The sequence below is a fragment of the Mus caroli genome, unplaced genomic scaffold (genome assembly GCF_978045245.1).
Source record: "Mus caroli unplaced genomic scaffold, Mus_caroli_1 scaffold_18, whole genome shotgun sequence".
Lineage (NCBI taxonomy): Eukaryota > Metazoa > Chordata > Mammalia > Rodentia > Muridae > Mus > Mus caroli.
In genome coordinates this window covers 49,222,460-49,243,802 of record NW_028227273.1, presented here as the reverse complement: position 1 = coordinate 49,243,802, position 21,343 = coordinate 49,222,460, and the positions used below count along the sequence as shown (strand labels likewise).

At 53.9% G+C, this 21,343-nt stretch overlaps 2 protein-coding genes across 3 annotated transcripts; one reads left to right on the top strand and one right to left on the bottom strand.

Moving 5' to 3' along the window:
- Positions 1-107: 107 nt before the first annotated feature.
- On the bottom strand, positions 108-7,381 carry Tmem151b (transmembrane protein 151B). The gene is made up of 3 exons (XM_021150143.3): positions 7,108-7,381; positions 4,592-5,032; positions 108-3,640 (listed from the first exon to the last, which is right to left on the bottom strand). Exons 1-3 carry the CDS (start codon positions 7,222-7,224, stop codon positions 2,513-2,515), a joined length of 1,686 nt encoding a protein of 561 aa, XP_021005802.1. The 5' UTR covers positions 7,225-7,381; the 3' UTR covers positions 108-2,512.
- Positions 7,382-13,499: 6,118 nt separating this feature from the next.
- On the top strand, positions 13,500-21,034 carry Nfkbie (NFKB inhibitor epsilon). Of its 2 annotated transcripts, none has more exons than XM_021149222.3 (6): positions 13,500-14,121; positions 16,299-16,401; positions 17,007-17,229; positions 17,928-18,016; positions 18,221-18,460; positions 19,967-21,034. In XM_021149222.3, exons 1-6 carry the CDS (start codon positions 13,748-13,750, stop codon positions 20,051-20,053), a joined length of 1,116 nt encoding a protein of 371 aa, XP_021004881.1. In that variant the 5' UTR covers positions 13,500-13,747; the 3' UTR covers positions 20,054-21,034. The 2 variants fall into 2 exon arrangements, with proteins under 2 accessions (XP_021004881.1, XP_021004880.1); XM_021149221.2 differs by having other exon boundaries at positions 19,899-21,034.
- The last annotated feature ends 309 nt before the right edge of the window (positions 21,035-21,343 follow it).

Sequence of the window (21,343 nt, the reverse complement as noted above, 5' to 3'; positions counted from 1 at the left end):
TCGGGGCAGCCTAGAGTCCTCTGTGCCTGACACCCTCTGACAGTTCCAGAGTGCAAACATGTAGGTGTGAGGGTGTGTGTGTGTGTATCTGTATCTCTGTGTGTGTGTGTGTGTGTGTGTGTGTGTAGCCACAGCTGCTAGCAGAGGTTCTAATTAGAGAAACAAGAACATTCAGTGTAAAGTTTAATTTTAGAGATTAATTAATTTTCTGGTTTTCATTTTCCCTGGCAATCAATAAAGCTACCAAGAAAAGAGACCAAAGAATTGCTTTCTCTCTAAGTCTGTGCGTGTATGTGTGTGTGGGAGGTGAGGCTGTCTGTGCAAGGAGACCTAGGCGGAAATGGTCAGGCAAAAATAATAACGGGGCTTCCCCACCCCCTCCTCTCCCAAGGCCAAGCTCGGTTTCTGGACCCAGAATGAAAGAGGATGAGCCAAGTCCTTCCCTCCTTGGAGCTGTAAGATGGCCAAGCTGCCCCTAAATGAGAACAAGACATTCAGGTGCCAGCTGGCCAAGAACTGAGGCCTGAGGCCACAGCTCACTCAGTACCTGTGCTCCGATAGACAACACCACACACACACACACACCTCAAACTCAGGGTCCTGGAGGGTTCTGTGCTAGGTGGCCAGAGGACACTGTTGCCCAGGAAACCCAGTGGGCAGCTGTGCTTGCTCCCTTCTGCCCAAACCTATCCTTCTCTGACACCCCTCCCTCCTCACCCAAGCATCTCTGTATAACCAGAAAGCTCAGCCCCCATTTGAGCCCTAGACCATGGCATCCCCACAACAGGGCTTCCCACATTCCCCAGGGCAAAAGGGGACAGGGAGCCAGAGGAGATTTTTGCATAGGTAGGGGCCACTCCCATTGGTTGGCATAGGCCTGGCACAGCCAGGAGGAAGAGGGAAAGCCAAAAAGATGGAGTTCTGCTGGTGAAGGCAAAGCAAGAAGCAGAGGGAGCAAGATTGGATGGATGTGAGCCCAATCCCTGGGTAATAAGTCTGCTGGGAAAACGTCAGCCAGGGCAGCTGGGAGAGCAAGGGGCCAAACACAGACATGCACACTGGGGTGGAGCGGGTAAGAGGGTATAGGGGAGAGCAAAGTTGGTGTCAGAGCTTTGAAGGGACAGGACAAAGGCCTTGGGGCTCTGTCATGGAGCCCCTCTGAAGACCTAGAGCTTCAACTCGCAGGACAGGAAGAAGTGGAGGGTCTGGCGAGAACAGATCTCCTGCCACTGGAAATGGGTATCTCTCTAGCTAGGGCTTGGGATGGACTCGGCTCTATGGAGGCATGTGTGAGGGACATCCTTCTTAAGCATCCGAGCCGCTGCCCGCTGAGGAAAAGCTACAGCACAGCCAGCCCATCGCCATCCCTCCAGGGCTCGTCCCAGTCTACCAGCCATTACTAACTCTGCTCCTGAGGTCTCTCGACATCGAGGTGTGTCTCAGGCTCTGTCCACTTGCTCACTCACTCACCCCTGGCCGGCTTTAATGAGGACCTCCAGGATGGCCTCCATGAAGGAAGCACCTACCCAGAACCCAGGGGAGGAAGCAGCTGATGGACAGGAGGCTGAGTCTTTTCCAGAAAAGGCCTGCCGTGCCCTCTCAGCCTCCCTTCCCTTGCCCTGCACCCTGACAACAGCTCTTCAGAGCCCGCAAGTCCCGAGGTGAGTGATGTCATTGGTGTGAGGAAAAGTCCCTCCAGGACCCGACCTCTGGGGCTCAAGTGAAACAAACAACAGTGATGAGTGTGGCTTTCCCAGGCGGGCGGCGGGAGAGGCCAGAACTCTTTCAAGGTATGGAGATGAATACTGGGCTGTCATCTGGCCCCACCCTCAGACCCGGGAACACAGTAGCTGGTTGGAAGCCAACTCTGCTGCTCTTCACCAAACCACCGCCGGGGCAAAAAGAAAAAGAAAAGCCAGGCGTGGTGGCGCACGCCTTTAATCCCAGCACTTGGGAGGCAGAGGCAGGCAGATTTCTGAGTTCGAGGCCAGCCTGGTCTACAAAGTGAGTTCCAGGATAGCCAGGGCTACACAGAGAAACCCTGTCTCGAAAAACCAAAAAAAGAAAAAGAAAAAAAAAAAAAAAAGCCCCAAGTGCTTTGCCTTTCTTGGTACCCACCATGATGGCTCCCTTGGTTGGGAGGCCAGAAACGGGTCCCACAACATACTAACAGTCAAGACTCGATGAAAGCCTGGAAGGGAAATCTCGAGTGTGCATGGAAAAGGGGGTGTACCCCCTTGCAGGAACTCGGTGGGGACTGGAAGAGAACCACCTCTGCTCAGGTGGATGGGATTCTTAGAGAGCTGCCAATCTCCCAGCCTCTGTCTGTGTACAGGGAAGCAGTCTCAGATCACTGAGGTCTTGTCTGAGCGTGCCCCTCACCTCCTGCCTTCCCTCATACCCTGCCTGGCCTTAGCCACCATCCTGCCTTCCCCTGCTACACACAGGGAGCACAACACAAGGAGAGGCAGGAAGGAGAACGGCGGCGCAGGCTCCCTCCAAAGGCGGGAGGTCACAGTGAGGTCTCCACGCAGGAGCCATGGCGGTGCAGTGACCGGTGGCTGTGGCCCAGACACCCCTCCTGCCGATGGACGATGAGGACAGGGAAGCAGAGGGCGTCCTGGTAGGGCGGCGGTGGCCCGGCCTCCTCCTCGTCCTCATCCTCCTCGTTGTCCCGCATGCTGGCCTGGCTCGACAGACGCGTCTGCTCCGTGGGGCAGCTCGCCTCATTGACACTCCCGCTCCGGCTGCGCCACAGGCAGCTGCGCCGGGAGCCGTAGAGGCGGCTGAGCGAGAAGCGGCTGCCCCCGCACCCCGCGCTCGCTCCGGGGCCCTGGGCGGCCCGCGGGCTGGCGCAGATACTCAGCGCGCTGCGCGAGAAGATGGACGAGCTGCTGACCGCTCGCTGACAGTGCTCGCAGCTCCGCCAGTGCGGGGTCACGCCCGCCGCGCCCGGGCCACCAACCCCTCCGTAGCGACACCTAGGCACGTAGCTGCCCCCTGGCCCGCCGCAGCGTGAGCCCAGCTCGACCAGGTCCATGAGCAACACCTCCGAGTAGCTGGGTACCAGCTGCTGATTAGAACGGATGTGCCACTCGAGTTCCGTGCTGTCCACCGTGTTGACCCGCGGCAGGCGATGTGTGAGCGGGGGCAGCAGCTCATCGCTGGGACTCAGGCCACCGCCCGCGCTACTGGCCGAGCCCGGTCCCTCCAGACCGAAGAGCTTTTCCACGTGGTAGTGCGCATACGCCGTGCGGTACTCGGCCAGCACGCGCAGCGGCCAGGACAGCGTGAGCAGGGCTGCCGCCCAGAAGGCCGATGAGCAGGCGTACCAGGGCGGCCGAGCCGGGTCGGGAAAAGCCACCATGAACTCTCGAAAGTCCACGTTCTTGAGATGCATGCCCTCTCGCGCCTCCATGTAGTCATCCAAGCCCTCGTTCTCGGCGAAGAAGCGCGCTCGCTGGCACAGGTACGCGTTCTCAGCCTCCACGCTGGCGAAGCTGAAGCACTTGGTGAAGCGCAGCCGCGTGGCCGGAGCGCCCTCCAGCCCCACCAGAGTCTTGGACACATCCCGGACGCCACAGCGCGCATAGTCGAACTCGGCCTCCGCCACGTGTGTGTTGACCCGCTCGTGGTAGACCTGCAGGAGGAAGTTGGAGTCACAAGGGGAGCCAACTGCGGCTTTTGTCTACCCATCCCAACACAGACAGAAGTCCTTATAACTGAGATCACTTTCTCCATCATCATCATCATCATCTCCACCCCCTCCCTCTCCCAGCCCCAGTGGGTTTATTAAGCCCGTAGGTGATGATTGCCCTGAAAACCCTGTACCACGCACAACCACCTCCTCTAAGAGTCTTGGCCTGAGACCCAGAAACCTGACTTTAAGTCTACCTCTGCCAAGTAGAAGTACCCTCAGGCAAGTCTGAGCTGAGGTCTCCTTAGCTGAGAATAAGTACTTGGTAATAATGACTTTACTGAACAGGTGAGCATAAACAGATGAAGTCATCTGCAGACACAAAACACTAAACAGACTCCATCCAGGAGCCAGCCAGCTGAGTTCAAGTCCCATCTCCTTACCTACTATTTGACCTTGGACAGGTTTTGGGTGGTTTTGTATTTTGTTTTTTGTTTGTTTGGTTGGTTGGTTGGTTGGTTTTTACCACTACACACTCGTTTGCTCCTTAAAATAAAATGGGGGGATACACCTACTTCATAGGTTTGCTGTAAGAATTAAACCGGTTTTTTTTTGTTTTTTTTTTTTGTTTTTTTTTGGTTTTTCGAGACAGGGTTCCTCTGTGTAGCCCTGGCTGTCCTGGAACTCACTCTGTAGACCAGGCTGGCCTCGAATCCGCCTGCCTCTGCCCCCCGAGTGCTGGGATTAAAGGCGTGCGCCACCAACACCGGGCGAATTAAACCGTTTTAAGACTGTATGTGCCTGAAGCTAGGTTCTGTTGGTGTTCGTTGTTATTATTGGATACCCACGGGGGCTCACTGCTGTCTCCTGCTCCCTCACAGGCAGAGAGAAAGGCAGGCAATCGGAGCAACCCCCTTCATCTTGAACAGCCTGTGCTCCCCCACAGCCCCTCACCTGGGTAGTAGTATAGGCATCTCCATTGCGGTATCGGGTGACCTGTCGAGTTCGTCGGACGTAGTGATAACTGATGGCCTTCCACCAGATGCAGGGGGTGGCCTGCTGCATGCGGCCCACGCGCTCCTGAACGCTACTCACATCCACACGGTGCTGCAGCTCGTGGCGGGCTTGGCAGTGCCAACACTCCACCAGGTAGACCGCGTAGAGCATTAGCAGGAAGGCCAGGGGGATGTAGACGTAGCCGTTGGAGCAGGGGCTGTCATGGTACATGAGGCTATTGCCCTGGTAGGCGCTGCTGAAGGTGAGGCGCGTCACTGTGGTGACGTGGCACCAGGCCACTGCCCCCAGGCAGCCATACATGAGCAGGGAGAGCAGGAGGCACTTCCAGTGAGACTCCCGGCAGAGAGATTTGGTGAAAGAGGGCTGGATGGGACGCTGCTGCTCGGATGAGAAGGGAGGGCATGCCAAGGTGAGGAGGCAGGAGCCAGCACAGAGGTGATGAACAGAGATGGAGAGACAGTAGACCAGCACCGGGGTGGCAGACAGGAATGTAGCGGGAAGAGCCAGAGACGGGAACCAGCAACCCGAGATAAACACAGAAGGGTCCCAGACAGAACCACGAGAAAAAGGTAACCAGAATGCCAACACGGGAAAGTACAGAGAGAGACACCACAAGAGGCAGAGAGAGATCAGACGTGGAGGCCCAGATGGATAGAATGGTATCCAGAAAGAGTTCCAAAGGCAGACACAAAGATGGCGATGAAACAAGAGAAAGGGTGGATGGGGAAAAAAGGAATAGACAAACAGGCATTAGCGAAGGTAAGTCCTCAGCCCAGACCCTTTCCAGAGGTCCCAGGAGAGTAAGGAGGGACTCACTGACATCATCTCCCCTCTTAACAGGTGGGGCCCTGACCTCTTGTAGATATTGCCAGTCCTGGGTTGCAGAGGAGCCATTCTCCGTTAGCTCACGCACCTCTCTCTCCCTCACAGACAATCTAACGCTTCCAGGTCAGTCTCATCCATCCCACCTCCTCTGTGTCCTTCTGTGAGTCTCCCTACTATTCACACACCCCCCCTTCCCAGTGAGCACACATTCTTCCTCTCTGTTCTAGGATGGGAAAGAGGGAATGGGGCCCCTTGGCAGAGAAGATTTGGGTATGAACCATAGGTAAGGAAGACATTGGAAGCTCAGGCATTTGTCACAAATGTTTGATCCTCTCCCAGGGCCGTTCTGTTAAAAGCACTTGGGACCTTCTGAGTTGTTTACATGTCTAGTTCTCCACCAGATGGAGCGCTCCTGAGGGCAGGGCTCATGTCTCATTCTCTTTGCCTAAGTGACACCCAGCAGGCACATAATCAATAAAGGTTGAGTTTGATTGCTCAAATAACCTATCTTCCACTCTTTCTGCATTGTTGCACACATGTGTGTATACACGCACACACAAAGACACACACACAGAAAGACACACACACACAACCTTCTGATGCAGTGCTGACTGGCCCCTTTAATTCTTCATGCCTGGCCTTGGGACCAGTCAGAAAGAGAGAGAGATAAGGCAGTAGAAACCAAGTGTACAGTTAACAGCAGAGGCCCTAGATTTCTGGGCATAGTTAAGAAGAACAGGAAACAACACAGAGCAGGTACCTGCAAGGCAGTAAGAGGACAGCCTTTCAGGAGCTGTGCCTCTGGAAGCAGAGTGTTATAGGTGCACCTGTGTGCACGCCTGGTCATGTGCTTGTCCCAATGTAAGTACAACCGAAAGGGATTACCCACACGTCCTTCCCCACTCTCCTCCTGCCCCCGTGCAATATGCACGGTGTGCACCAGTGTGGATGCAAGGCTGGAACTGAGGGCTTCTACTTCCCTTAGTTTCTTTGTCTCCTGGTTTCAAAAGACTAAAAGTAGGACCCTAGCAAGGTACCCGCACAGTACTGACTCAGAAATTCTTAAGCTTAGTGCCCCCTAGGGGGAGCATCAGGCATTAAGAGAGAGAGGTGAGCAGCAGCCCCCTTACACACACACACACACACACACACACACACACACACACACACTCTCAGTGACACCAGGGGGTATGGCCTTTGTACCCCTCTGATCTTCCTATGATCCCAGCTAGGGTGACAACATCACTTCCCCCAAGGCACTCTTCTTGCCTCCGAGCACTCCCAGTCCTCCCTCCCGGCCTTCAAGGTGGGATGCCGCCCACCATCCTCACCCGGGGGCTGGCCTAGCCCTTCTCTGTTAAGCCAGGGGTCTGCGAGGCTCCGCCCAGGGCCCCTCCCCCTGCCCCGGACCCCCGTGAGCCCCGCCCCCGACACGGCCCCTTCCTCGCCACAGCGGACTGCGCGGGCAGCCAGGTCGGGGCAGTGCTGCTGGACTGCGGCTGCAGCGCCCGGCTCGGGGTGCGGGGCGCCGGCCGCTCTGCGGCGGAACCGGCGGGGACCGCGCGAGGTGCGGGGGATGGGGGCCAGGTCGCGGTTGTGCGGGGGAACCGGGGACCGCCGGCTCTCACCTCCTCTCGGGCGGGGCCCTCGTCCGCCGCTGCCATGGGCTCCTCCGGGACCCCGGAGCCGCCACCGCCGCCGCCGCCGCCGGCGCTCTCTCCCGCGGCCGAGCCAGGGGGGGACATGGCGTAGAGGGGGCGCGTCGAGCTCAGGACCTCCCGGGGGGCTGCCAGGGGCCGGGGGCATCCTGCGCTGGTCCTGAGGAGGGGGCGCGAGGGGCGGGGCCCTCTCTGCTCCCCACCCCCCGCCGGGGGGAGGGGGCCTAGAAAGGGCACGGGGGAGGCTGGAGATGGGGGGATGGGTGGGAGGGCGGACTGAAGGGGCCGGGCTGGGGGGGCCGGGGCCGGGGGCGGGTGTCACCTTGAGGCCCTCGCGGCGCCGCTCCGCCTCCCGCCCGCTCCCGCCGCCGCCTTTTGTCTGAGCCGAGCTGGAGCCAGCGCGCCCCCCCTCTTCCTCCCAGTGCATCAGAGCCCCGCCCCCAGCCCCCCCAAACTCCGCCTCCCCCAAGCCTTCCTAATAACCACCACCACCACCACACCGCTAAAGGGGAGAAGCAACAGGGGCTCCCCGCACCCCTTCTGTCTCTCGGCCCTGTTCACCGCATCTTCCTTCCGCCTGCCCATTCTGGGAAGATCTCAGCCTCAACTCCTCTCCAGCTGCCCTCCCTCTTAGAAGGGCCCTGGTGAGCGGGAGGATCAAGCAGCGTCCGTCTCCCATCTCTGGTCCCACGAGTCCTTGAGGCTGAAGGCTGGGGAGAAGAGAATGAGTCTGGGCATCTTAGGGAAGACCCTTATTCCTAATTTGTATGGTAAAGGGTTAAGGCAGAAGCCGGACTCTAGAGGCGCTGAAGCTAAATCCAAGAAAGGACTACTGGAGGGCAGAGAGAGGAGCCGCAGGGAGGTTCTCCCTCCTTCCCAAGAGCAGCCCCAGAAAAGCGATCAAGTGCATCCAGTTCTCTAGAAGGGGGGGGGGGAGGTAAAGGACACCTGAGTCCTAACTCTTAATTCTGGCCCTGCCATAAGTTGTGTGGCCTTAGACAAAATCCTTCTCTCTCTAAGCCCTTGTTCTGTTCCTCCCGGGTACAATGAAAAAGTCCACTAGTCTGCCGAGGTAGGGAGGTCAAGTCACAGACCACAGCAAGCTGAGTGACTGCCAGTAGCCAGGCCCTGTGCGCTGCCCACCCACTGCTGCTTTTCCCTGCGTTGACCAAGACACGCAAGAGACTGGCAGTGTTCTGCCTGCGTGCATTCCTGGTCTATCCATAAGTAAACAAGTACCCGGCACCTACTGTATGTCATGTATAGAAATAAAATGCAATTTCCTACCTTCAAAAAGCACAGCCCCGTTGAGGAGAAGACATGCAAACCAGTCATTATAATAGATTGTGATAAAGACCGGGCAATGGTCGTTCTGGGTGTTAATAGTCACTGTGCCAACCCACTGTGTTCCTGGGGTCTTTGTCAGACAGTAACTGTTCTTCCTTACCCCTACCCGGAGGAGACCAAGGCATGAGGAGGGCAAGTGAGTGCTTATGGAACCACCTGCCAGCACCCACAGGATGACTCCTAGACTTCAGAGCTTTCTCTTTGTGAAGGGAAGTGACACACATCTGAGACAAGAGGATCAATACTTAAGGCCTAGACTAGATACCAGAACACTGTCAAAAACAAACAAACAAACAAACAAACAAACAAAAAACGTGTTAGATAGTAGGTTGGGGTTATAGCTCAGTGACAGAACGCTATTGTCTAGCGTTCGGGAAGAGCTAGCTTCAATTCCCAATTCCGGAAGTTCCTTTGGAGCAGGAGGTGACCTTGAGGCAGTGTTGATATCATATCTGATCTCTGGGGTTAGGAAATAAGCATACTGAGGTGCCAGGTGCTCCCTCGCCTCTTCTGGATCAGGAAAGCCACTCCTTGTATGCCCCCACCTCTGCCTGCTCCCCCCACCCCAGCACTTCTGCTTCCACGCCCCATTTCCTATTCCTCCCTCCCAAGAGAGAACAGATGGTCTTCTATCCACCTACTGCTTTGAAGTGTCAGCCTGAATGACCTCTTTAGATCAAAAAGTCCGTTCTTTCCCTGAACAGGACGTGTGGAGTCTCCAGAAGGGAAAACTTCTCCTTCCCACCCATGACACAAGAGAAATCTTGATACCGCGTTCTAGTGACTCCAGCCCACTGCTTCGCAGCCAACTCTAGCCCCTCACTCTGGTTTCAGCCTGTCTCACCACATTCTGTCTTCCCTGCACAGACAGAAGTCCCAACACAGGACTATATGCTGTCTCCTAACCTACATGAACGACTCATACTTTCCATTTGGCTATTGCCTTCCCCCTGATGCCCATTACTGTCTCTATCTCAGGGGATTCAACCTCGGAATTGAGGACAGTTGTAAAAGGGACAATTCCTGGGGCTGGAGAGATGGCTCAGCTCTTAAGAGCACTGACTGCTCTTTCACAGGTCCCAAGTTCAATTTCCAGCAACCACATGGTGGCTCACAACCATCTAATGCCCTCTTCTGGTGTGTCTGAAAACAGCCACACTGTCCTCATATACATAAAACAAATAAATAATTATTTAAAAAAAGGGGGGGGACAATTCCCTTTGGTCAACTTCAGAACTCCCAAGAGACTATTCCCATCTTCTCTGATCATAGACAATATCTTTCCTTGGAAGCGCCAGGGAATGGGGGATTGAAAGGAGGGGGCAGTGAAAGAAGTTGACCGCCTGGTCACCATGGAAACTGGGCCTGTTTCCCTGAAGATAAGCCTAGTGCAGTGGGCAGGGGTGGGAAGTAGGGCTATCCAAAGAGAGGCAGAAGACACCAGCACAGAGGGAGGGTCTGGATAGCGCCACTGGCAGAAGGCTGATGTTAATAAAAGTCACATTGCAGCTTGAGTCAAAGGTAATGACCATTTTTTGAGGTAACACTGCCACTGGGTCCTTCTCCCAACTCTTGGAGTGACAGAAAGGCTCCCTGTCAGAGTATAGGCACTTTGGTTGAGGCTGTCGGTGGCTCAATGCTGACCTCATATGGTCAATGCAGGTATTGCCACACACCTGTTAGGGCTCAGGCCCATACACCCAGTCGGGTTGAAATAGTTATCCTTAAATGTGGCTTCTTTGTGAATTAGTAAAGTGGTCCCTTGCACTCTCATAAGTCGGGTTCCCCCATCGATGCTATTTAGACCTTAGTAAGAGTTTCAATGAAGAAAACTTATAGGATTAGGTCAAAAAAAGCAAGTTCTGTTTTTCTAACTATGGGTTCTTGGGCAAGCCAGCTAACCTCTCTGGGCCCCAGGCAGTTTTTGTTTTTTTTAACCTGTAGTTTATAGATTTGCTCTAGATTTTGAGAATGGAAGGGGTGCATACAGGAGAGGACATTGAAAACTTCTGAGGTCACATTAACCCCAAAGGAGTGTCTGTCTGTCCAGTTATTCTTTGTTTTGCTCAGGGTGTTGATTTGGGGGGGGTTAGAACTAAGGATCAAAGCCAAAATACATTCACCGGGTAAGCAGCATCTATCCCAGAGCTACATTCCTAATGGCTGCCTCAGTTCCCTAGCTGTCCTGTCATGACTCCAGCCAGCCTTATGCCCAGCACATCTTGCTAGTCCTCCAGTGGGACTTAGAGCAGTGAGCGAGCGAGAAGACGCTCTTCTTTTTTAATTAATTAATTAATTAATCAATTAATTTTATATCCCAATTGCTGCCTCCCTCCAGGTCCCACCTCCACAGAGTCCTCCCCCATCCCCTTCTCCTCTGAGAGGGTTAGGCACATCTCTCCCACTATTGGGAAATTGACTCCACAGACAGACAACAGCTTTAGGGACAGCCTCTGTTCCAGGTGTTGGGGGATGCACATGGAGACTGAGCTGTACATATGCTACATATGTGCGGGGGAGGGGTGAGGGCTCAGTCCAGCTCATGTATGCTCTTCGATTGGTGGTTCAGACTCTGAGAGCTCCCGAGGGTCCAGGTTAGTTGACTGTTGGTCTTCCTGTGGGATTGCCAATGCCTTGGGGGCCCTCACTCCTTCCTCCAACTCTTCTATAAGAGTCCCTGACCAGTCCAATGTTTGGCTGTGGGTGTCTGCTTCTGTCTGAGTCAGCTGCTGGGTGGAGCTTCTCAGAGGACAGTTATGCTAGGCTCCTGTCTGCAAGCATAACAGAATGTCATTAATAGTGTTCGGGATTGGTGTTTGCCCATGGGATAGGTTTCAAGTTGGGTCAGTTATTGGTTAGTCATTCCCTCAGTCTTTGCTCCATCTTTGTCCCTACAATTCTTTTAGACAGGCCAAATTTTAGGTCGAAAGTTTTGCAGTTGGGTTGGTGTCCTGTTCCCTCCACTGGGGCTCCTGCCTGGCTCCAGGGGGTGGTCTCCTCGGGTTCCATGTCCTCACTGTTACACATCTCGGCTAAGGTCACAGCATTGACTCCTGGGAGGAGAGGAGGCTCTCCTCAACTCTTTCCCTCGCCATCTTCAGCTCAAGTTGAACCAACTCTGTCTCTTTCCCCACTGAATAAGTAGTTGGCCCTACTATGTGACAAACATTCTACATTGTGATTGCCAGAAACTTTCAAACATTTTATTTAAAGGAATTTTATTATTAAAGGAGTAGTGGTATACACCTTTAGTCCCAGCACTCAGAAGGCAGAGGCAGGTGGATTTCTGAGTTCGAGACCAGCCTGGTCTACATACAGAGTGAGTTCCAGGACAGCCAGAGCTGCACAGAGAAACCCTGTCTTGACAAACTAAGGTAAATAAATAAGAGTTATTTATTTTTATTTTATGTGTATAAGTGTCTTGCCTGCATCTGTTCATATCTAGTGTCTGTGGAGGTCAGAAAAGGGCATCATATTAGATCTCAGATGGTTGTTAGCCCACCTGTGGATGCTGGGAACTGAACCTGGGTCATTTTCAAGAGTGGCTCCATATGTTTGCAAACAAATGAATGGATGAAGAAAATAAGGTTTAGGGGGGAAAGGCAGAAGAGAATGGCTCATAATAACTATCTCTGCTAGCTCCCCCATCCCCCAGTACCAAGGATGCAATGAAGCTGTTCCCATGGTTGGCAATGGTCTTCTAAGGGCATTGCTAGCCCCAAGAAAAGAGCAGCAAGAAGCTCCATCTCAGGGATCGCCTGTGGGTGGTGTTCTCTCAAACCCTAGTTATGTTGAAGAAAAGCAAGAAGGGAGGGGAAAGACTTCAGGGCTAGGGTGGAAACTTCAGTAGGGTCAGGGGCCTCCCCACCCTGGCTCCACTGTGAGGAACTAAACTTCTTTGACTACTGGGGGCAGCCATCTCCTGTACCTACCAAAGGCCAGTGCACACCCTGCAAGGAAGAAGAAACCCCATGACCACCAAGGCTTGTTAGATAAGTCCTCCCTAGAAAACCCACTTCCCCAAATCACATCCTCCTGCCAGATCTATCATCAGGGGAGTTGACCCAGAACCGTCTGTGAAGGTTTCCCAGGGAAAATCTGCTCCCCCAAAGGTAATAGATGCACTCTCTCTTACCAATCCCCCTGAGCACTGATTGAAAGTAAGTGAAAAGGCAAGAGAAGTTGAGAAAAAAATAGGCAGAGGGTAGCAAGCAGAGCCACCACCACCACCACCCCTTCCCCATCTGTGCTGGCTGGTCAGGCAACTTGATGGGAGCCAGCGTCATCTGAAAAGAGGGAACCTCGGTTAAAATGCCTCCATAAGATCCAGCTGTAAGCCTCTTTCTTAATTAGTGACTGATGGGGAAGGCCCACACCATCCCATTGTGCATGTTGCCATCCCTGGGTTGGTAATCCTAGGTTCTATAAGAAAGCAGGCTGAACAAGCCATGGGGAGCAAGCCAGTGTGCAAGACGCTCCCCATGGCCTCTGCATCAGCTTCTGCCTCCAGGATCATGTCCTGTTTCAGTTTCGACCTGACTTCCTTTGATAATGGATTATGATCTTGAAGTATAAGCCGAATAAACCCTTCTCTCCCCAACTTGCTTTCTGGTCAGGGTATTTCATTGCAGCAATAGAAACGCTAAGACACCCCCAACCAACCTACACAAACTCCCCACAAAGTAGCCAGTTTAGGCAGAAAATTTTAAAAAATACACTTTTTAAACAATTGAATGAATAAATGAATGAAGACACCACGGAACTAAAAAGAAGGAACAAACAAATGCACGGAATTAGTGAATGAAATAAAAGGGAAGGGGAAGAATGAGTGAATGAATGAATGAATGGGCGAAACAATCCACGCAGGAGTGAGTCAAGACTGGTAACCAGAGACTCCCTGCCTACGCAAGCAGCAAACAGGGGGATTCCGGAGGGGCGGGGCTCTACCCGGAAGCTCCTTTGAGGGCGGGGCTGTGGGCGTGGCAGTGGCTGCGGGCCACTTCTTGGGTCCGGGGGCGGGGCGACAGAGAAGACCTAACTAGGGACCGTTCAGCTGCCCAAAGCACCCGCTGCGGTGGACCTGGCCGGCGCCCTGGACCTCTCGCTTTTCTCATCCGCTCCCCGCGCCTGCACAGCCAGGTAATGAAGCCGCTCGGAGAGTGACCCTGGTTCTGTTAGGCGGACACACAAACCCGGAAAAGCGCGCGGCACACCTCAGAGTTAGATCCCGCTGGACCCTGGACCCCGGGCTGGCGCGGCCGGCATGTCGGATGCGCGGAAGGGGCCGGACGAGGCGGACGATAGCCAGTGTGACTCCGGCATAGAGTCGCTGCGCTCTCTGCGCTCCCTGCCTGAACCTACTGCGGCCCCAAGCTCCGGATCATCGCAAAGCGGCTGCCCACAGCCTTGGAGCCATGCTCCGGGGACCCACAAGGAACCAGAGAAAGAAGATGTGGATGGAGAGCGAGCGGACTCCACCTATGCCTCCTCCTCTCTCACTGAGTCTTTCCCCTTACTGGAGAAACCCGAAGCCAAGGATCCAAGCCCTCCCGCCCCAGGATCGCTGCTGCCCCCCGCGGGGGTGCTGAGCCCTCAACAACTCGAGGCACTCACATACATCTCTGAGGATGGAGACACGTGAGTAAACTGGCTAGGCTGAGACAGGATGCTCAGTCAGAGCCTCCCTCCGAGCTGCAACTGGCTGGGCTACCACTACCACTTCATCACCCGAGAGGACAGACCCTCACAGCACCTGCCCTGGAAGGGCCAGCCCCCTTCTCCAAACTCCAAACTTAACTTGCAGCTTGCTTTTAAGCTGTAGCCAGGTTCAGACCAAAAACCAGACATCATCACCCCTTTTGGGAGTGGACAGGATAGCAGGGCCCTTGTAACCTAGAACACCAGCCACAGTCTTGAAAATCTACTAGTGACCCACTCCTGGGAAGAGGAATTCCCCCGCAACCAATTCAGTTTTTGTTTTTCTTGTTGGGGGAAGGGATGTCCCTGTTTGCTCAATATTTGGGATACCAGTGCCTAACTTCAGAACACCCTAACCAGAGGGGGGAAAAAAGACTACACCAGGATTACAGGTTGTTATCTGAGCTCAGGAAGCCTGGCTTAACGGTGCTACCTGGATGCCCATTTGAAAGTGGTTCCAAAAGAGGGACTAGACTGAGAATTTTTGCCCCCAACAAACAGAATAGCCAGCTGGCTGCCCCAGCTCACTTCCTCCTCTGCTGAGAAAAGGGAAGTAATGGCTTGGCCTCAGCCTCCCCAGCAGCTACCTCCTGAGCTCCCCCAAATTCTTCTTGCTGTCCAGTTTCTTGATCTCCCTTTTCTCCCTTAGGCCCAGCTGGAATCAGGTGCAGCTGGACTGTGAGGCTATCAAGTGTGTAGGTGTCAAGTGCAGAAGAGGTGACTGGGCTTTGTGGGTGTTAGAGCAGGGGCAGCTGGAGTGCTAGCTAGATGAGAGAGACGCTGGGATGCAGGGGGTACCTGTCCTGACCTGCTTGTTGGAGATGTAGGGGTCTTGGGTGGGCACTAGCAAAGATAGTCTCCATCCTGTGAGCGGGAGAGAGGCCTTTTGTATTTCAGGTGCCAGTCACAACCCTTAGGCCAGGACCTCAGAGTTCTGGGAGCTTTGTGCACAGCTTCTCGGGCCACCGCGCCCTCCACAGTTAGCCCCTGAGCTGCATGCAGCCTTGACACGCTCTGCTTAGAGACAGGTCCAGTGTGTATGGGGAGAAGCATCAGCCCCCCACTCCCAGCCCCCAGCAGACATCTTCCCTCCTTTGGAGGTGGCTGGACTGTGGGAAGTATGGAAGTGGGAAAAGGAAGTGGGCAGGAGGAGGGGAGACTGAGGGAGAGAGGGAGGTGGCTGCAGGAATGTGACCCAGAGAGCAGGCCCTGGCCGAGGGGATTTCCACAGTGGTTCCTCCCTCCCTCCGTCACTCTCTCCTGGCCTCCTCTACTGCCTGCCTACAGCAAAAGTTTGCCCCCCTCCTGCCTAAGTATCCCCCTCCCTAGCTCAGACAGGCCTTTAGCCAAGTTGCCCCAAGGCAGCTGTCCAGGTCTAGACCATCTAACCCTGGCTTTCATTTTCCCCACCTGATGTGGGGAAACCCCAAGACTGGAACTTCCCATCCCAACTGCCCTGTTGGCCCTAACTTACAACTCCCATCACCACCCCCCGCCCCTGCCCCATCAAACCCATTTTCTGCACTGCACCAAATTCCCCCTTGGAGCTGTACCTAGGAAAGGGTTTGTGACCAGACCCCATATGATGGCTTGTGTGGAATGGCCCGCTTGACTAATGGGTAAGGCAGCAGTTCCAAATGCCATGCTGGCTCCTTGGAGTGTGTGACATTGAGTCGCTGGGGGAACCCCACATCGGCCTCCTCCTGTCCTCCCTGTTGTGGGGAGGTGGGTAGCTCAGCCCTGGAAACCCCCTCTGTGTTTCTCTGGCAGCTTTCGGTTTAGCTTTGAGCTGCAGCTGGCCTGGCAAGGCCCTGGGGGCAGAAGGGAGCTGGGTGTAGGCATGGTGGACAGGAAGGCCCTTGTCCTGTCAGCACCCTGCCCACAGGTCCACCCCCAGCCAAGGCCCTCCACGGGTCCAGCCATCCGAGCTTGGAGCTCCCACCTCCAGAATCCTGGCTTCCTGTATCAACCCCTCACTTCCTGGCCCAAACTCTCACTTCCTGCACCTGCTTGGTTGTGGGTAGCTAGTTAAGAGGTCGACGTATTCATTTCTAACCCCAAGACACCAGCTTATCGCCTCTGACCTGGGCTCTGACCCTAGCCCTCTCCTGCTCCAGGCTGCTCCACCTGGCAGTGATTCACGAAGCCCCGTCAGTGCTATTCTGTTGCTTGGCTTTCCTGCCCCAGGAAGTCCTGGACATTCAGAACAACCTTTACCAGGTGAGTAGAGAGAGAAGGCTATGCCCAGGTGCCTGTTGCCATCCCCAGCGGCCAAACCCTCTGCCAGACACAGCGCCAGAAGCTGCAATACAAAGATACATACGGAGGAAGCAGCGTCTGCCCATGCACAAGGTGCCCACAGACTCGTCACTGGCACCTGATTATACAGCACGATGACAAGTGTATTGAAGACCTTACCAGATTCAGTGGGGTCTGGCGTCTTTGTGGGACAGGCAAGAAAGGCTGAATATAAGAGATGACAGCTGAGCCTGAATGGGGGCAGTTGTCAGGGAGAGGCCCTGGCTCCTCTGTCTTTCCTCCCCTCCCCCAGCCCCTGCAGAGAAACCCTGGAGGATGATACAGACTTCCCCAGGGATGAAGGATTAAGAGCAAGGCCCTGTTTCCCTCATCTTACTTCCAGAACTGGGGTCCCAAGCATTTGGGGAGGGGTTCAGGAGTAATTTCACAGAAGACCCAACTATGACCCTTATAGTAACCTTTAGAGAGGCTCCTGGGAGTTGGAGGTGGTTGTATTCCCACATGTCCTCAGGGGTAGGAGCCAGCTGCAGAGGTTCTGTGACCCTGTGACCCCTCTATGCCTACAGACAGCACTGCATCTGGCCGTTCACCTGGATCAGCCAGATGTTGTCCGGGCGCTGGTGCTGAAGGGGGCCAGCCGAATTCTGCAGGACCAGCACGGTGACACGGCCCTGCATGTGGCCTGTCGGCGCCAGAATCTGGCCTGCGCGTGCTGTCTGCTGGAGGAGCAGCCAGAGCCAGGCAGACAGCCTTCTCATCCCCTGGACCTCCAACTGAAGAACTGGCAAGGTGGGAGGAGAACCTACACCTGTGAGCAGGACCACGGAAATGCGAGACAGATAGTAAACAGCACACTGTGAAGTGTGTGTGTGTGTGTGTGTGTGTGTGTGTGTGTGTGTGTGTAAAGGAAGTGGGTGCTGTGGTGGACCAGGAGGAGAAGAACTGGGATGTGGCAGGGTTGGAGGGATTTTTTTGTAGGGACAGTCAGAGTCAGGAGCCTTTGAACAGAGACTCAAAAGAGACAGAGGATGTATATTTTAATCTAAATCTCTATTATTATAAGTAAGGTTGGAGAAACAAAGGAGGGTCTAGGCCAGAAGGGGGATAGCAAAATAAAAGCCCTGGGGCAGAAAGGAAGAGGTGACCCCTGGGTAGAGACTGGAGCCATGAGGATCCCCAGATAGCTCTGAAGAACCTCGCCTGGGCTTGAAGGTAAAAGTCTAGAGTTAGCAGGGGTGGGTGTGTGCACTGGAAGGCCGTGTTGTGATTGGGGCTGTCGCTCAGCAGCCTGACCCTTGAAGCATAAAAGTTTCAGTAACATGATCGAAAAAGTGGAAACTTTGAGTTCCTTTCCTCTCAGACCTCTGAGGGGATTTTTGGGAGGGGTATTTCAATAGTCCTGTGATTAGAGGCATTGAGTAGGCAGGGGTCCCTTGAGGCTGAAGGGCAGGGTACCAAATAGCAGTCCCCTCCCTCCTCCACCCCAGGTCTGGCCTGTCTCCACATCGCCACATTGCAGAGGAACCAACCGCTCATAGAACTGTTGCTTCAGAATGGAGCCGACATTGATGTACAGGTGAGGTTCCACCTGGTCCACCTGGTCCACCAATCAGGGCCCCACCTGGTCCAGCACCTGCCACCACCTGGTCCAGCACCTGCCACCTCCTGGTCTAGCTACAGGTCCCCTGGCAGCATCAAACATGTTGACATGCCATCTCCGGCGCGCATGCTCAGCATGCTACCTCATCATATGCATAGCTGACATCTCTGTTCATTGCAGGAGGGCACGAGTGGAAAGACTGCCCTGCACCTGGCTGTGGAAACCCAGGAGCGCAGCCTGGTGCAGTTTCTGCTCCAGGCCGGTGCCCGGGTAGATGCCCGCATGCTTAACGGGTGCACACCTTTGCACCTGGCAGCTGGCCGGGGCCTCAATAGCATCTCATCCACTCTGTGTGAGGCCGGTGCTGACTCTCTGCTGCTGAATGTAGAAGATGAGACACCCCAGGACCTGGCTGAGGACGTAAGAGACGCACCCGCACCATCTGCCTTGCAGAGCCTCTCACCCATAACAGAGTTAGGCACATGCATTAGGCAAAGGATGCTCACCAGTTAACAGTGCCGCAGTCAGGCTGGAGGGTTTAACTTGGTTGACAGAGTGCTAACCTAGCATGTAAGAGGTGCTGGGTTCAACACCCAGCACCACATGTATAGTGGAGCATGCCTGTTATTTAAGCACTTAGGAAATGGAGGGAAAGGATCAAAACTGAAGGTCGTCTTCATCTACATAGCAAGTTCAAGGCCAGCCTAAGCTACATGAGTACCCTCAACCCCCTAAAACTGCTGGGGGTGGAACAGAACTACTTTTTTTTTTTTTTTACCAACTGTGACATATTGGGCTGTATTTGCCCGCCCTCTCCCCTCCAGCCTACAACCAGTTCCCTAAGCTGGTTAAGCCCAAGGAGCCCAAACATGGGATTCCAACAGGAGTGACTGTGAAGCTAACCAGACCGAAGACAATGCCATAGTGAGGCCTGGGAGAGAGGACAGGAGGAGTAACGCCTCCACACGTCGCACGTGTCTTGAAGCAAATGTCTTCAGCATGTAAATAGATACCCAGGGTTTTCAGGTCTTAGACTTTTTTTTTTAATTTTTTGTTTAAGATTTACTCATTTTTATGTATGTGAGTACATTGTCACTGTCTTCAGACACACCAGAAGAGGGCACTGGATCCCATTACAGATGGTTGTAAGCTACTATGTGGTTGCTGGGAATTGAACTCAGTACCTCTGGGAGAGCAGCCAGTGCTCTTAACTACTGAGCCATCTCTCCTGCCCCTCCCCCTTTATTATAAAGAGACAAAACTCACATTTTTCTATACCTTAAAAAAGATATTTGCCGGGCAGTGGTGGCGCACGCCTTTAATCCCAGCACTTGGGAGGCAGACACAGGTAGATCTCTGAGTTCGAAGCCAGCCTGGTCTACAGAGTGAGTTCCAGGATAGCCAGGGCTGCACAGAGAAACCCTGTCTCGAAAAAACAAAAACAAAAACAAAAAAAAAATATTCATCCAGATATGCTGGCACATGCTTTTAATCCCAGCACTTGAGAGGCAAAGCCAGGCTGATCTCTGTGAGTTTAAGGCCAGCCTGGTCTACAGAGTAAGATCCTGACTCAAAAAAACAAGCTAAAGTATCCAAAACCCTTCCACACCCCAACCCTAACCCCAGCAACAGCCACTGTGTAGACATAGTGCCAATGGACATACTGTACTGTAAGGTCACTCCTAGCTCAGATATTCTGCATGGCTTATCTTAGATCTTGTCTAAGCTTCGGGTCTCTGCCATGCCCAGGTCTCTCACTACCTGGCCTTCTGCTTGCCCAGGTCCCTGCTGCCATCCCTGCTGCCATCACTTAAGGCATTAACTCTGCTTCCCTCTGTTTTCTCTCTCTCTCACTCAGCTCCTTTCTTATTTGCCCTTTGATGACCTGAAAATCTCCGGCAAACCACTGCTATGTACTGACTGAAGCTCGGATGGGTCCCCACCGCTTCCCACCTGGAAGCTGGATCCGCAGCTGCTGCAGTTGGGACCCAAGCAATATCGCCCGTCTGTTGATGCTGGTCCTGGGGCTAGCATAGTCCTAAAATGAGATGAAGGATTGCAGATGAGGAAGAGCCGATCTGGAAGGAAGGACTTCCCAGGTGGCCTGGATGGAGATTCTTGAAAGACCCTCGAAGCCACTGGTATCCTGAAGGAAGCCTCCTCGCTTCTGTTGAAGATGGCATGGGCTGAAATTGCCAGCTACCAGGAAAATGGGAATGAGCAAACTGACCTAAAATACCTTTGTGAGTGTGTTTGGCACTGGGGTGTGAACCTAGAGCCTCCCCAGCGGTAGGCAAGCTTACTATCATGGAGCTGTGTCCCCAGCCCTCTTTTCATTTTTTATGTTATTATGGGATCTCAATGAGTTGCCAGAGATGGCCTGGAACTCACTCTGTAGCCCAGGCAGTCATCTTTGAACTGGGATCTTCCTGTCTCAGCCTCCTGAGTAGCTGGGATTATAGGTCTGGTGGCAGCGGGCTACCACAAAGTTATCTAAAGACTTCAAACATAAGGCTCCCAACTGAACCTTTGCAGTTATTCTAATATGACACTAAAATGGAAGAGAGGGGCTTTAAAAACAACAACAACAACAACGTTTCCCTTCTACAGTTGTATGCATAGGCAGGCCTGACTCCCGGGTAAAGGCAGAGAGAAGGAAACAAGCCCTGAGCAAGCACAGGGCCTTGCTGGGTATGGTAGGAGACCTAAGCGGTTCCTGCCAACACAGGCACATCTTCATGTGGAAATGCCCCGGGCTGGAGAGTGAGGAGGAAGAATATGGAGACACAGGCGTGTCCCTGGAAAAGCTTGAGGACATTGATCACAAGAGAGTTGCAACTTTCCTTTCCCCCCCACCCCCACCCCCCCTTGACTCCACACACTGAGGGCCCTGCTAGGTCACGCACGAAGAAGGAGAAGAAATAAATCAACATAGTTTCCGATGCTTAGCGCTTATATGCACTAAGCAAATGCATCCTGTGAGTGAGACAGATATTAAAAGCATAAACAACTAAATATGTGGTAATACGTTGCAATGGGTGACTGGGAAGGAAGAAAACCGTTAGCAGGAAGGAGGACAATGGAGCAGGCGAAGGATCATCCTTTGGGAAGCTTCAAGCGGGTGTCGTTGAAATTGCGATTTAGGATGAGCAAGGGGAAAGACAGCATTGGGGAAGGCCTCCGGTGAATTAAAGGAACTGAAAACAGGCCAACAGGACTCTACAAGGTCGGGCAAGTGGGCGAGGAGGACGCACCAGGTCATACAGAGCCTAGAAGGTCACCGTCACAGGTACTAGGGGGGTG